General features: G+C 48.6%; 1 protein-coding gene across 3 annotated transcripts in view; it reads right to left on the bottom strand.

Annotated features, from left to right (window-relative positions):
• RPH3A (rabphilin 3A) overlaps positions 1-14,194 on the bottom strand; it is a 119,900-nt gene that overhangs the window by 52,356 nt on the left and 53,350 nt on the right. For all 3 annotated transcript variants that reach the window (XM_082230047.1, XM_082230046.1, XM_082230048.1), the window contains exons 3-6: positions 13,867-14,010; positions 5,833-5,962; positions 2,714-2,800; positions 1,965-2,115 (exon numbers count right to left, since the gene is read on the bottom strand). In XM_082230047.1, the coding sequence (XP_082086173.1) occupies positions 1,965-2,115; positions 2,714-2,800; positions 5,833-5,962; positions 13,867-14,010 (512 nt within the window). The remainder of the gene's footprint in view (positions 1-1,964; positions 2,116-2,713; positions 2,801-5,832; positions 5,963-13,866; positions 14,011-14,194) is intronic.

Here is a 14,194-nt window from a genome sequence, read left to right as displayed (position 1 = left end):
CCACTTGGCGCCCGTCCCCCTCCCTGGTTGCCCAGTCCCAGGTGCGCAGGAGGGCAGAACCGGCCGGCTGGCTGCCTCAGCATCTCGCTGGCTCGGTCGCCCCCAAACTTGTGGCACAGAGCCGCTCGCAGCAGAAGAGCCCGCCGTGGCACTCCGACTGACGGGTGGGCTCTTCCCCAGACTCAACTCTCGGGCCCCGGACTCTTGGCCTGGTGCCCCTGAAATCCTGGCGCCCTGGTGCTTATGGGTAAGATGGCACTGGAAGCGAATTCATACAACAAAAAGGGAGTTTCAGTCCTGACCAGGTGCTATTGGAGGCAGAGCAAGCACTGCTAAGGGATGCCCAAAGGTACCATCTGTAACTAAGCAGAGCCAGCACACTCTTTGAATGCTGTCGATCGGATCTTTTAAAATTATTGAAAAGTCAATGTAAGCAAACTACTGCATTTGTTCATTTATTTTTCTGAACACAATGATAAATTGCCTTCCATTTTGGAACAACACCGTGGTTTCCAGAATGAAATCAGTAAAAACTGTAAGAAACTAAAAGCAAATGTTGCAGATATACAAAATTTTCAATAGCCAGTACAGTGGTACCTCAGGTTACATATGTTTCAGGTTACAGATGCTTCAGGTTACATACTCCACTAACCCAGAAATAGGCTTCAGGTTAAGAACTTTGCTTCAGGTTGAGAACAGAAATCGTGCTCCGGCGGCGTGGCAGCAGCAGGAGGCCCCATTAGCTAAAAAGGTGCTTCAGGTGAAGAACAGTTTCAGGTTAAGTACGGACCTCCAGAACGAATTAAGTACTTAACCTGAGGTACCACTGTACTAGAGAACGTCATGGCAGGTAAAGGTAAAGGACCCCGAACAGTTAAGTCCAGTCAAAGGCGACTACAGAACTCACCTCGTTTTCAGGCAAGGGGAGCCGGCGTTTGTCCACATACAGCTTTCTGGGTCATATGGACTAAACCGCTTCTGGCACAATGGAACACCATGACGGAAACCAGAGCGCATGGAAACTCTGTTTACCTTCCCACCGCAGTGGTACCTATTTATCTACTTGCACTGGCGTGCTTTGGAAATGCTAGCAGGAGCTGGGACCGAGCAACGGGAGCTCACCCTGTTGCGGGGATTCGAACCGCCGACCTTCTGATTGGCAAGCCCAAGAGGCTCAGTGGTTTAGACCACAGCACCACCCGCTCCCTGCATGGCAGAACACCATTATCATAGGCGCCACAGAATCTCTAGGGGATGGTCATGCCACTGCATGGGGGCCACTGCAGAGAAGGCGCTCTCGCGCTGCAACACCAGGTGAATCTCTGCCAGGAAATGACTAGAAGGGCCTTCTCCAACGATCTCAGGCTGGATCTACACTGATCTAGAAAACGTTATAAAAAAAATAGCTCTCAATGCAATTTCCCATTGGTGACAGATCACTGCTCTACACTGCCCTCTGGTGTCACATTTTTAATAACACATTTTTAGTCCTCAGTGAATGGGCTAGACCAGGGTTTCCCAGACTTGGGTCTCCAAGTGTTGTTGGACTCCAACTCCCATCATCCATAGCTAGCAGGACCAGTGGTCAAGGATGATGGGAATTGTAGTCCAAAAAATGGCTTGAGACCCAAGTTTGGGAAACCCTGGGCTAGACTAAACAACAAGTGTACAATGTGCAGATCAAAACATGTGCACCAATTTTATAAGCAAGGCTGAACATTTTCAGGAAAGGGAGGAGCTTAATATCGAGCCAATTTCAAATCAAGCAGGGCGGGGCACCACAATTTTTAACCATTGCATCTCCCATGCCTCTCTTCTTTCTTACTGCATAAGTTTGCATTGTAAACGCCTTGCAGCAGAGACTTATTATTTTGGAGTTTTTGTTTTTTAACCTATGCTGAAACCTAATCTAATGATATTGTAGATTATCAGCGGTGCAATAATCAGTAGCATATTTTGCCTACCGCGATTCTGCTGGCGAGGATACGGCTTCGAGTCCTGAGCAGGGGCGGCTGCCTCGCTGGGCAGCTGTTTGCTCTTGCTGATGGGCATCGGTTCGGGGAGCATTTGCTTTGGCACCCCCTTGAAGAACCACGCCCCAGAGCGCTTCCATACCTGAAAACAGAACAGGACAAAGACGCGTGAGAACCGTGTGTTCAGAGACGGCTGATGCTGTACAGTTTGGTCACCTGATGGAATGCTCTCGATTCCAGCATTGCAGGTAACTCAACTAAATGATTCTTAATCCAGAATGCGACAGCTAGACTGGTGACTGGAAATGGCTGCCAAGACCTACATTGGCTCTCAGTACATTTCCGAACACAATTCAAAGTGTCGGTGCTGACCTTCAAAGCCCTAAACGGCCTCGGTCCAGTGCACCTGAAGGAGCGTCTCCACCCCCATCATTCAGCCCGGACACTGAGGTCCACTGCCGAGGGCCTTCTGGCAGTTTCCTCTCTGCAAGAAGTGAGGTTACAGGGAACCAGGCAGAGGGCCTTCTCGGTAATGGCGCCCACCCTGTGGAACACCCTCCCAATTTTAAAAATTGCCCGGGGTAGTAGAAGTTGTAGTCCATTGAAGCTGGGGAGGCCAGGAGGTCCTGACTTCTCAAATAGGCATATTAGGATAGACCATCTGAATGAGTGTATACTCTTTGCATCGTTCATGTATTTCCCAGGAAAATGCAGATCTAACAAGCCACTTCCCGACTGACCTCTCTCTGTTCACAGCAGATCTTACACAACCAGATGGAGTGAGGCCGGTTGTTGCTGGTCTGGGTGCCACATTTAGTGCAGACGTTCTGCATGGGAAAGAAAGATACAAAACACTGTGAAAACAGCCAGAAAAGCCCTTATCAGAATGAAGATGGACTTCCATTATGTCTCTGTACGGGTGTCTAAACAGCCCACGTTGGTCTCCCAGATATGGTGCTGGAAGACAGACAGTGCCCATAATCACAACACATATTTCAAATGCTATGGCACTGCTTTAAGCAGTGATGGCTTCCCCCAAAGAATTCTGTGAAAAGTGTTTGTTTCTGTTCTTATCACTGTGGAGCTGCATGGAGTCACAGGACTCTGTTTACATTCCAGACACCTTGCAGTCTCACGGGAAAGGGAGACGGGATGTGACGTTAGTGATTTCCTGTTTCCTTTGTTCAGTTGCTCTCTGCTTTCATAGAGAGAGGATGTCTTTTCTGTTCTGCGTAGTTTAGAAATAAAACTCTTTACAATGTAGCCAAACCTCTCGACTCTTCCCTGTGCTGGGAACCCTGCTGGATAGAATGTGCTTGAGGCCCTATCAAAGGCTCAGGTCATGAAACACGTCGGAGGCGATTTCAAAGGCTCAGCTCGGAGGAAGATGAGGCCTTATCGGCTTGGCCGAGCGGAGGGATTAACTGTCAAACTACTCTGGGAACTGTAGCTCTGGGGGGAGGAATGGGGGGGGGCCTCCTAGCACCTCTCAGCACCCTTAACAAACCACAGATCCCAGGACTCTTTAAAGTGGAATAAGAGTGCTTTCAGATGGGCCAGATGGCCAGGGCATAAATATTGGCATTATTATTAGCAGTGCTTTTTTCTGGGGAGGGGGACGCAGGGGTACGCACACCCCTAAACATTTTGTGAATCTTTGTCCATTTACTGTATTTATTTTTCCCAATTTGAACTACAAAATGGTGACTTTTGGCAAAATGAAAGTACCCCTAAACATTTTTTTTAGAAAAAAAGCACTGATTATTATTATTAATATCATTAATATTATTTGGATGCGGCCTGTCTGAAAGCTGTGCACACACACAAAAACACACACACACTTTCCAATAACAACAATCAAGGAGAGTCACGTTTGTGACAGAAACGGCGCCAGACATTTTTTTGGCCCGGTTGCAGAAGATCGACTGCAGCAGATGGGGGAGCCTTCTCGTGCCATCTGTGCCATGCAGCCCTGGCGCTGCCACTCGCGCCCTTGAGGGGAGGCTGCCTCCAGCTTAATTAAGGATGTCATCTTTCCACCAAATACCTGGCACAGCGAAGCTTGCTTTCGAGATGGCGGGCAAGGAGGACTGCCTGGCCATCTGAGCGAAGCCGCTCTGAGGCTTTGGTGAGGAATACAGGTGGAACGGTCCAAGGCGCAGGGGGCGCTTCCCCCTCCAAAATAAATAAGAACACAAGGAGAGCATCTGCAGGATCAGGCCAAAGGTCCACCCAGTCCAGCATCCTGATCTCACAAGTGCGACTCTGCTCTCTGCCCACCTGTGACTTCCAGCAACTGGTATTCAGAGGCATGGCACTTCTGGCAGTGGCGAAAGATCTGTCAGTTTGCATTTCTTAGTGCAGAAAGTATTGATCTGATGTGTAGATCCTATTCTAATTAATTCCAGAGGGTTCTGGAAGCCTCTCTGTGTGAAAGAAGCAAGCAGAAGCTTCATGTTGTTTGGGTTATACTTCCAGAGAAGCTGAGTACAGCTGGTTCAAACTGGTTCTCTTATCTTTTTCTATCAAGGTCATGCTGACTATAAAAGTAGGGCCGGAAGGAGCCTGCGTTTCACTTTCTCTATCTCTCTTTCCTTCTGGTGTGGTGTTCTGTATACAGTGGTACCTCGGGTTAAGTACTTAATTCGTTCTGGAGGTCTGTTCTTAACCTGAAACTGTTCTTAACCTGAAGCACCACTTTAGCTAATGGAGCCTCCTGCTGCCGCCGCACCACCAAAGCACAATTTCTGTTCTTATCCTGAAGCACTATTTCTGGGTTAGCGGAGTCTGTAACCTGAAGCATATGTAACCTGAAGCGTATGTAACCTGAGGTACCACTGTACAGTCATACCTCATGTTACGTTTGCTTCCAGGTTGCACGTTTACAGGTTGCATCCCGCAGCGACCCGGAAGTATCAGAAAGGGTTACTTCCGGGTTTCGCTGCTCGCGCATGCGCAAAATGATATCACGCGCATGCGCAGAAGCAGCGAATCACGACCCACAGACGCAGGTTGCGTTCTTTTCAGGTTGTGAACGGGCCTCCAGAACAGATTCCGTTCACAACCAGAGGTACCACTGTATAGTGTTAAGGTTTAGACCAGGGGTAGGCAATCTAAGACCTGTGGGCCTTATGCGGCCCAATCGCCTTCTCAATCCGGCCCATGGATGGTCTGGGAATCAGCGTGTTTTTACATGAGTACAATGTGTCCTTTTATTTAAAATGCATCTCTGGGTTATTTGTTGGGCATAGGAATTCGTTCATTTTTTTCCTTCAAAATATAATCCGTCCTATCACATGGTCTGAGGGATAGTGGGCCAGCTCACAGCTGAAAAAGTTTGCTGACCCCTGGTTTAGACTTATTATAAGTTATTCTAAGTTTAAGTTAAGTCTGCTGCAACTGGATTTCTTATGGACAGGGCCAATCCTGAATGTATTGGGTTTGTGACCATTTATGCTCATTTGCCTTCAGTAGCAGTAAAAGCCCTGCTGGATGAAATATCAATTGCCTCTGGTCTATTTTTGGGGAATCCTGCAATGTATTTTAAGTTGTTACTCTGCTAACTATACATTGGAATCTACTGTGGATCAATACTGAGTAGAATTTCATGACAAGATCATCCCCATCCTTAGTGTTTAAAGGGCAAAATGCCTCAGGCCCCAAGTATTTGACAGACCGCCTCTTCCCTCCAGACCCTCTTGGGTGCTGAGGTCGGCTGAGGGTGCCACCTTGGTAGTTCAGTCACCCTCAGAGTCCTGCCCTTTGTCCCAGAAAGCAAAAAAAGCATTGGGCCACCCCTGGAACAAAGCATGCGAGGGCAGGGGGGCCGGAAAAGGGAGCAGAGATTTGGGTTCCTCACCTTTTTGCAATCTTCACACACCACACAGGCTGACCCCAGGCGCCCCAGCTGTTCGCCGCACAGGATGCAGCGGTTGACCCCGTCACCGGCCACATTTCGGCGCATATCTTCCAGGCGGTTCATGAGACGCCTAAAGGCAGGGAGGCAAGGCAGCAGGGTCAACAACAAAAAAAGGGTGCTTTTGGCCAAGTTAATTGATTAAATCAGCCTATTTCCAACCCAGAAGATCCTGTTGCACTAGTAACTACCATCAGCCCAAGGCTGCGTAGCTATGCTCCCACCAGCCTTAGGAGTCACATGGCTGTGCTCAGAGCCGTCTTTCCCACTGGGTTTACTGGCACATTGCGGTTGGGATACTGCCAGGGAAATAAAGTCCATCATGGCCCCAAGCCGTCTGCCGGACGATCCATCGATCTCTGGTAGGCACGCAGTATCATCAATTTAGCGACATGAGCTCCAGAACATTCTAGGAAATATCTTGCCACATTCCAGAGCTCATGCACACTCTTATCAGCAGATAATGCACAGCAAAAGTCGGACCCAGGAGAGCATTATTTACAAGCTTTATTCAGCGTTGATCAGAACAAAGAAAGACATGACTGCCTGCGTCAGTGTCTCCGACAGAGAGAGAAAAACGAAAGCAATAGGAAACATAAACATCCTGTGAACAGGACATGCACAGACTCACTAACTCACAAAGCCTGCTCCCTTTTAAAGTGGAACGGAAATATCCTAACAATTGCACCAGGGCGCCGGCTTCTCAGGGGCGCCCCAGCGAGTGGGGGAGCTGCGCGGCTTTGCCAGCGGCCTCCCCTTTCCTTCCTTCCTGCACACCCGCCAGCTGCACCCCATCAACAATATGAGCCAGTGTGGTGTAGTGGTTAAGAGCAGTAGACTTGTAATCTGGTGAACCGGCTTCGCTTCCCCGCTCCTCCGCATGCAGCTGGTGGGTGACCTTGGGCTAGCCACATATCTCTGAAGTCTCTCAGCCCCACTCACCTCACAGAGTGTTTGTTGTGGGGGAGGAAGGGAAAGGAGATTGTTAGCTGCTTTGATACTCCTTAGGGTAGTGATAAAGCGGGATATCAAATCCAAACTCTTCTTCTAGGATCTAGGAGTCTTGGTTGACCACAAACTTGACATGAGCCAACAGTGTGACGCGGCAGCTAAAAAAGCCAATGCAGTTCTGGGCTGCATCAATAGGAGTATAGCATCTAGATCAAGGGAAGTAATAGTGCCACTGTATTCTGCTCTGGTCAGACCTCACCTGGAGTCCTGTGTCCAGTTCTGGGCACCACAATTCAAGAAGGACACTGACAAACTGGAACGTGTCCAGAGGAGGGCAACCAAAATGGTCAAAGGCCTGGAAACAATGCCTTATGAGGAACGGCTAAGGGAGCTGGGCATGTTTAGCCTGGAGAAGAGGAGGTTAAGGGGTGATATGATAGCCATGTTCAAATTTTATTGTTATGCATGTTTTTATACTGTATTTATGCTGCTTTTACAATTAAGTGTTTTAAATTTGTTGTTAGCCGCCCTGAGCCCGGTTTTTGAACCGGGAAAGGCAGAGTATAAATAAATAAATAAAAATTAATTTATTATTAATGCTATTCTAGGCTGTATCAACAGAAGTCTAGTGTCCAGATCAAGGGGAGTCATAGTACCACTCTATTCTGTCTTGGTCAGAATACTGTGCCCAGTTCTGGGCGCCTTAATTTAAGAAGGATGTTGACAACCAGAGGAGGGCAACCAAGATGATCAAGGGCCTGGAAACCAAGCCTTATGAGGAACGGTTGAAGGAGCTGGGTATGTTTAGCCTGGAAAAGAGGAGACTGAGGGGATATATGGAAGCCACCTTCAAATATCTCAAGGGCTGTCATATGGAAGATGGAGCAAGCTTGTTTTTCTCCTCTGGAGGGTAGGACCCAAACCAATGGCTTCAAGTTACAAGGAAGGAGATTCCGGCTAAAGATCAGGAATAATTTTCTGACAGTAAGACCTGTTTGACAGTGGAATGGACTACCTAAGAAGGTAGTGAATTCTCCTTCAATAGAGGTTTTTAAGCAGAGGCTGGATGGCCATTCTGTAGCTGAGATTTCTGCATTGCAGGGGGTTGGACTAGCTGACCCCTGGAACCCTTTCCAACTCTACAATTCTGTGATTCTATTTTTAAAAAATGGCATAACAAGTGGCATATCAATTGATTTATTGAAAAAAAAACCCTTCAAAGCAATTTAAAGAAACAATGAAACAATAAAATTACAGTGAACAGAGTTAGAAACAGCTGCTTAAAAAACAGAAAAAATAGTTAACACCAACAGGAAGCTAAAAACAGATTAAAACTCGAACCAGCTATATAAACATCTGAGTAGGCTTGTCTAAACAAAAAGCTTTTTAGCAGGTGCAGAAAACAGTACAGTGAAAACTCCTGCCTGATATCAACAGGGAGGGAGCATGTGCTGCCACACTAAAAGATTGATTTCTAGCAAAGAAATGTGGAGCAACGATTGTGTGGCACCTGTAACAATGCCATTTCTGCAAATCAAAGCGGTCAAATGAGCATATATGAGGGTAAGAGGGTCTCGCAGGTAAATTGTGCAAGGTGTGCTCCTGAGATCTAGTATGTAGGGGAGCAGGGGATTTCAGAGAATACGCTGTTCATCTTTCCTTGCACCTCTGTGCATTTGTGGCCAACTAGGGATGAGGGTGGCGCTATGGGTTAAACCACAGAGCCTAGGGCCTGCCAATCAGAAGGTCGGTGGTTCGAATCCTCGCAATGGAGTGAGCTCCCGTTGCTCAGTCCCCTGCTCCTGCCAACCTAGCTGTTCGAAAGCACGTCTAAGTGCAAGTAGATAAATAGGTACCGCTCCGGCGGGAAGGTAAACGGCATTTCCGTGTGCTGCTCTGGTTCGCCAGAAGCTGCTTAGTCATGCTGGCCACATGACCCAGAAGCTGTACGCCGGCTCCCTCAGCCAATAAAGCGAGATGAGCGCCGCAACCCCAGAGTCGGCCACGACTGGACCTAATGGTCAAGGGTCCCTTTACCTTTACTGCTATGCAGCTTAGACTAGGAGGAAGAATCCGACCAAGGCAGAAGGTTCATTTGCCTTTTTCCATTGAGAAACAAACTAAGTAGGGCTTGCAGGGGGGCTGCAGCTTGCAAAAACCCCTACCCCACCTGCCAATTGCACAGGCAGCCCCCTCTGCCAGCAAGGTGGGAGCTTTACAAACGCCCCCAGCAGCCTCTCTCCCTGCAAGTTCGGTTGGGCAGGCATGCTGTGTAAAATCCCAAGCAGATAAAAATAGTGCATGCAATAAAAAATCTATTATTTATTCTGTTCTGAAGGGAATATATAAAGAGAAGGCGGGGGATAGCGGGGAAAAGAGAAGCCCTCTGGAGAGGTTTTCCAGAACATCCAGCCTGCAGGATATTTCATCCCCTCCTGTCGCGGTGTGACCCAAATCTGACAAAACCGTTAAATCAGTGTGCGTTATTTGGGGAAGTGTTGTTAGTGGAGACACACTTGCCTGAGCCAGTCAGCTTATGAAATTAAAACAGGAGCTGCAGGTAAAGGCTTTGCACCAATCCTGACTTCAGTACTGGGCTCAGTTCAGCTTATTTCGCAGTTCTAAGCACCCCCCGTGCTGAGCACATTATTAGCAATAAATGAACAGGTGATTTTTCTCATTATCTGTTCCGCTGATATAGGCGGACCATTTTCAAATAAATCAATTGCAGACTAATTGATTCATCTGAAAATGGCTTACCTATATTAGCAGAACGAACGAGGAGGGAAAACGTGGAATGCAGGATGTAAATTAGCTTTTACGTTCATCAAACAGTGCATTTTTTAAATAAAATTCTGAAGTTAAACGTTTCTGAAGTTTAACATGATTTGAAAAAGGTGGTTTTACATACAAAAGAATATACAAGATTTATTATATAATTAATGAGTATAGAGGAGTTTAGAGGATAGAACTCTGTATAACCGCGATGGGAATCTGATCTGGGGACAGAGATAGCGGAGGTAGATCGGAATAATTTGTGGGCTAAACCACCACCCCACCACCACTAAAATCAGTATCAACTCAGATATGAGGAAATTCATTTACATTATTTATTTAAATTATTTAAATACATTTAAAATGTTACACCGATGGCACTAGGTCTTCCCAGGAGGCCAGTAAGGGGACCAGTTTCTGTCCTCTAGCATCTGTCTATTTTTCTGACTTTTATTATAACAAAAGGTCTCGTAAAGGGACGCGGATGGCGCTGTGGGTTAAACCACAGAGCCTAGGACTTGCCGATCAGAAGGTTGGCGGTTCGAATCCGCGTGACGGGGTGAGCTCCCGTTGCTCGGTCCCTGCTCCTGCCAACCTAGCAGTTCGAAAGGACGTCAAAGTGCAAGTAGATAAATAGGTACCACTCCGGCGGGAAGGTAAATGGCATTTCCGTGCACTGCTCTGGTTCGCCAGAAGCGGCTTAGACATGCTGGCCACATGACCCGGAAGCTGTACGCCGGCTCCCTCGGCCAATAAAGCGAGATGAGTGCCGCAACCCCAGAGTTGGCCACGACTGGACCTAATGGACAGGGGTCCCTTTACCTTTACCTTTAGGTCTCATAGACATCCAACAAAGCTGAAATTTGGAAGATTCGGGACAGAGCAAAAGACTATGCAGCGCATAGTTATAAACTATGGAACCCCCTGCCACTGGAGGAAGCGATGACCACGAACTAGGATGGCTTCAAAGGAAAATTAAGCAAATTCGTGCAGAATTACGCTACTGTAACATGCAAACAAGACCGAAGGACAAGAACACTTTCTTGCGGTTTCCAGAGACTCCTTCTGTGGTACTCAGAAGGAGTGCTGAGCTTCAGTTGTGCAACGCTATTTGTGCGAGGTCGACAGCAGGAGAGGGAAGCCGGTTTTAAATCAAACGTGTTTGCAAAGAGAACACGTAGTTGGCGTTATGTTAAGTTGCAGCAGTGGCAAAATGCCCCCCTCCCTCCAAGAGTCTCTCCCCCCCCCTTTTCAAACAATGTTTCTTAAGCATCCTGGCAAATTCCCATGCGTCCCAGAAAGAAGTCGTTTCCCACTCCCTGTTCCTCGTGAGAAATGGTGCACTGCAGCAGCTTATGGCTGGGAAATAAGTCAAGCGTACCAGCTCCTCCTTGCTGACTGGGCTGCTGGTGAGCAAAGGAGATGGGAGGCCTTTTGCAGAAACACACACAGAGGCCACTCGTCCCACCTATGAGCTCCCTCAGTGACAAAATTCTACATCTCCTGGTGGCCTCATCCTGGGGAGGCAGGGAGGGGTGGCTTCCAGCAGTGAAGGGGATGGGAACTGAGTTCGAGGGCCCCTGAGTTCCCTGTGAAAAGGGACTGGTTTTTAAACCACTCTGGATACTGCAGCTCTCTGGGGGAAGATAGGAGTTGCACAACAAATATCAGCACCCTGGATAAATGACAGGTCCAGGAGTCTTTGGGGGAAGCCAATACAGTGGTGCCCCGCAAGACGAATGCCTCGCAAGACGGAAAACTCGCTAGACGAAAGAGTTTTCCGTTTTGGAGGTGCTTCGCAAAATGAATCTCCTATGGGCTTGCTTCGCAAGATGAAAATGTCTTGCGAGTTCCTGCGGGGTTTTTTCCTTCCCCCCCCCCTTTTCTAAGCCGCTAAGCCGCTTATCAGCTGATCCGATAAGCCGATAAGCCGCTAAAAGCCGCTAAAAGCCGCTAATAGCGCTAACCCGTTAATCCGTCGATGGGCTTGCTTCGCAAGACGAAAAAACCGCTAGACGAAGAGAATCACAGAACGGATTCTTTTCGTCTTGCGAGGCACCACTGTATTTTTTTTTAAGTGTTCTCATAGTGCTTGAAATGCATGTATATGGCCCAACTCTGCATTTTCTCGCTTGCTCCCCTCTCCCATTTTGTTCACATACCTCCTGAAATAATAACAATGGCAATAACAATAATTACAGTCGTAAAGGTAAAGGTAAAGGGACCCCTGACCATTAGGTCCAGTTGTGGCCGACTCCGGGGTTGCGGCGCTCATCTCACTTTATTGGCCAAGGGAGCCGGCGTACAGCTTCCGGGTCACATGCCCAGCATGACTAAGCCGCTTCTGGCGAACCAGAGCAGTGCACAGAAACTCCATTCACCTTCCTGCCGGAGTGGTACCTATTTATCTACTTGCACTTTGACGTGATTTCGAACTGCTAGGTTGGCAGGAGCAGGGACCGAACAACATGAGCTCACTCTGTCACAGGGATTTGAACCGCCAACCTTCTGATCGGCAAGTCCTATGCTCTGTGGTTTAACCTACAGCGCCACCCACGTCCCAATTACAGTGGTACCTTGGGTTAAGTATTTAATTCGTTCTGGAGGTCCGTTCTTAACCTGAAACTGTTCTTAACATTGAAGCACCACTTTAGCTAATGGGGCCTCCTGCTGCCACCGTGCCACCGCCGCATGATTTCTGTTCTCATCCTGAAGCAAAGTTCTTCAACCGAGGTACTATTTCTGGGTTAGCGGAGTCTGTAACCTGAAGTGTCTGTAACCTTAAGCGTATGTAACCTGAGGTAGCACTGTAATTTGTATGCTGCCTGTCAGGGAACTGACATCGGAGCGAGAGGCGAAAGGAAGGCTCCCAGATGATGCTGGCGAAGGACCCAGCAGCAGGGGGAGAAACAGCTCAGTGGAGGGGGAAGCCAATCAGCGCAACACCAGGGATAAAGGGGGGCAGACGGGGGAATTGGAGAGAGGGCTCCAGGACTCTTCACTGGACATCAGTGAGGAGAGCCCAGGTCCTCCGCTGCCCACGCCCTCCCTGCGCAGAAGACTCCCGCGCAGTGAGAGGAGGAGGAGACTGGGTGTCAAACAACTTTTATGCTGGAAGAGGTTCAAGAAACGCCCACTGACGGATTCTGCCAGTGACTGAGGCAGCCATGATGAGAAGGAGCTGTGCAGTCAGAAAGGTTTAACAAGGCAAATTAACCCAGAAAGGGACCAGTTTACGCACGAGTAACTCATACCTATTACACTGCCCATCTGACTGGGCTGCCCCAGCCATTCTGGGCGGCTCCCAGCAAAAATAGGGAAAAAACACAAGACAACATCAAACACTAAAAACTTCCCTGACCAGGGTTGCCTTGAGATGGCTTTTAAAAATCTGGACTACAGTGCCCATCATCCTTGTCTGCAGTCCATGTTGCTAGCAGGGGATGAGGGGAGACGGAATACAATGACACCTGGGGGACCCCAGGTCACCCACCCCTGTTTCTGCTTCAGGCAGAATTGGCTTGTAGTCTCCTAGCTCTGGAGCAGAGAAGACCAGGAGTGCAGAACACACAAAGAGAGAGGTACAAGCCCTCCAACAAAGCAAGCTGCCCAGCACCACAGAAAGGATGTTGGGATGGTAGAATAGTAGAGTTGGAAGGGGTCCCCAGGGGTCATCCAGCCAAACCCCCTGCAATGCAAAGATGCAAACAAGACCTTATGGCCATCCAGATGTTGATGGAATAGAACAAACACTGGCCATGTTGGTTGGGGCTGATGGGACCTGGTGTCTGGGAACATCTGGAGGATAACTTCCATTATCTCCAACCACTGGCCATGTTGATTGGGGCTGATGGGACCTGGTGTCTGGGAACATCTGGAGGGTAACTTCCATCATCCCAACCACTGGCCATGTTGGTTGGGGCTGATGGGACCTGGTGTCTGGGAACATCTGGATGGTAACTTCCATCATCCCAACCACTGGCCATGTTGGTTGGGGCTGATGGGACCTGGTGTCTGGGAACATCTGGAGGGTAACTTCCATCATCCCCAACCACTGGCCATGTTGGTTGGGGCTGATGGGACCTGGTGTCTGGGAACATCTGGAGGGTAACTTCCATCATCCCCAACCACTGGCCATGTTGGTTGGGGCTGATGGGACCTGGTGTCTGGGAACATCTGGAGGAATGCAGATTTGCTACCTCCAGACAAATGCACACAGACCACGACTCCCAACTCACGTGGCCTCCTTACCCAATGCGTTCCTGCTCCAACTCTTCCATCTTCTCGGCGCGAGCAATGACCCGGTTGATGATCTCCTTCTCCTCATCCGTCAGCTCTTCGTTCTTCCTCCCTCGGTCTGGCTGGGTCCCGTGAGCTGACCAGCTGCCGGGGGCTCTGCAGTGGGCATAGGAAAGAGGGGGATCTGGTCAAGGAGGGCATCTGAGGAGGACATGAAAACTGCTGCAAGTGGAACCCAACACAACATATGGGCCAAGGCGGACGGATACCTTCATAAGGGCATCGAGCCAGCTTAAAAAAAATTTTTTGAATAAACTTCTCTACCATTTAATAAAATATA

Source organism: Podarcis vaucheri (assembly GCF_965113315.1).
Source record: "Podarcis vaucheri genome assembly, chromosome: 7".
Classification (NCBI taxonomy): domain Eukaryota; kingdom Metazoa; phylum Chordata; class Lepidosauria; order Squamata; family Lacertidae; genus Podarcis; species Podarcis vaucheri.
This window is presented reverse-complemented; position numbering and strand designations above follow the sequence as displayed.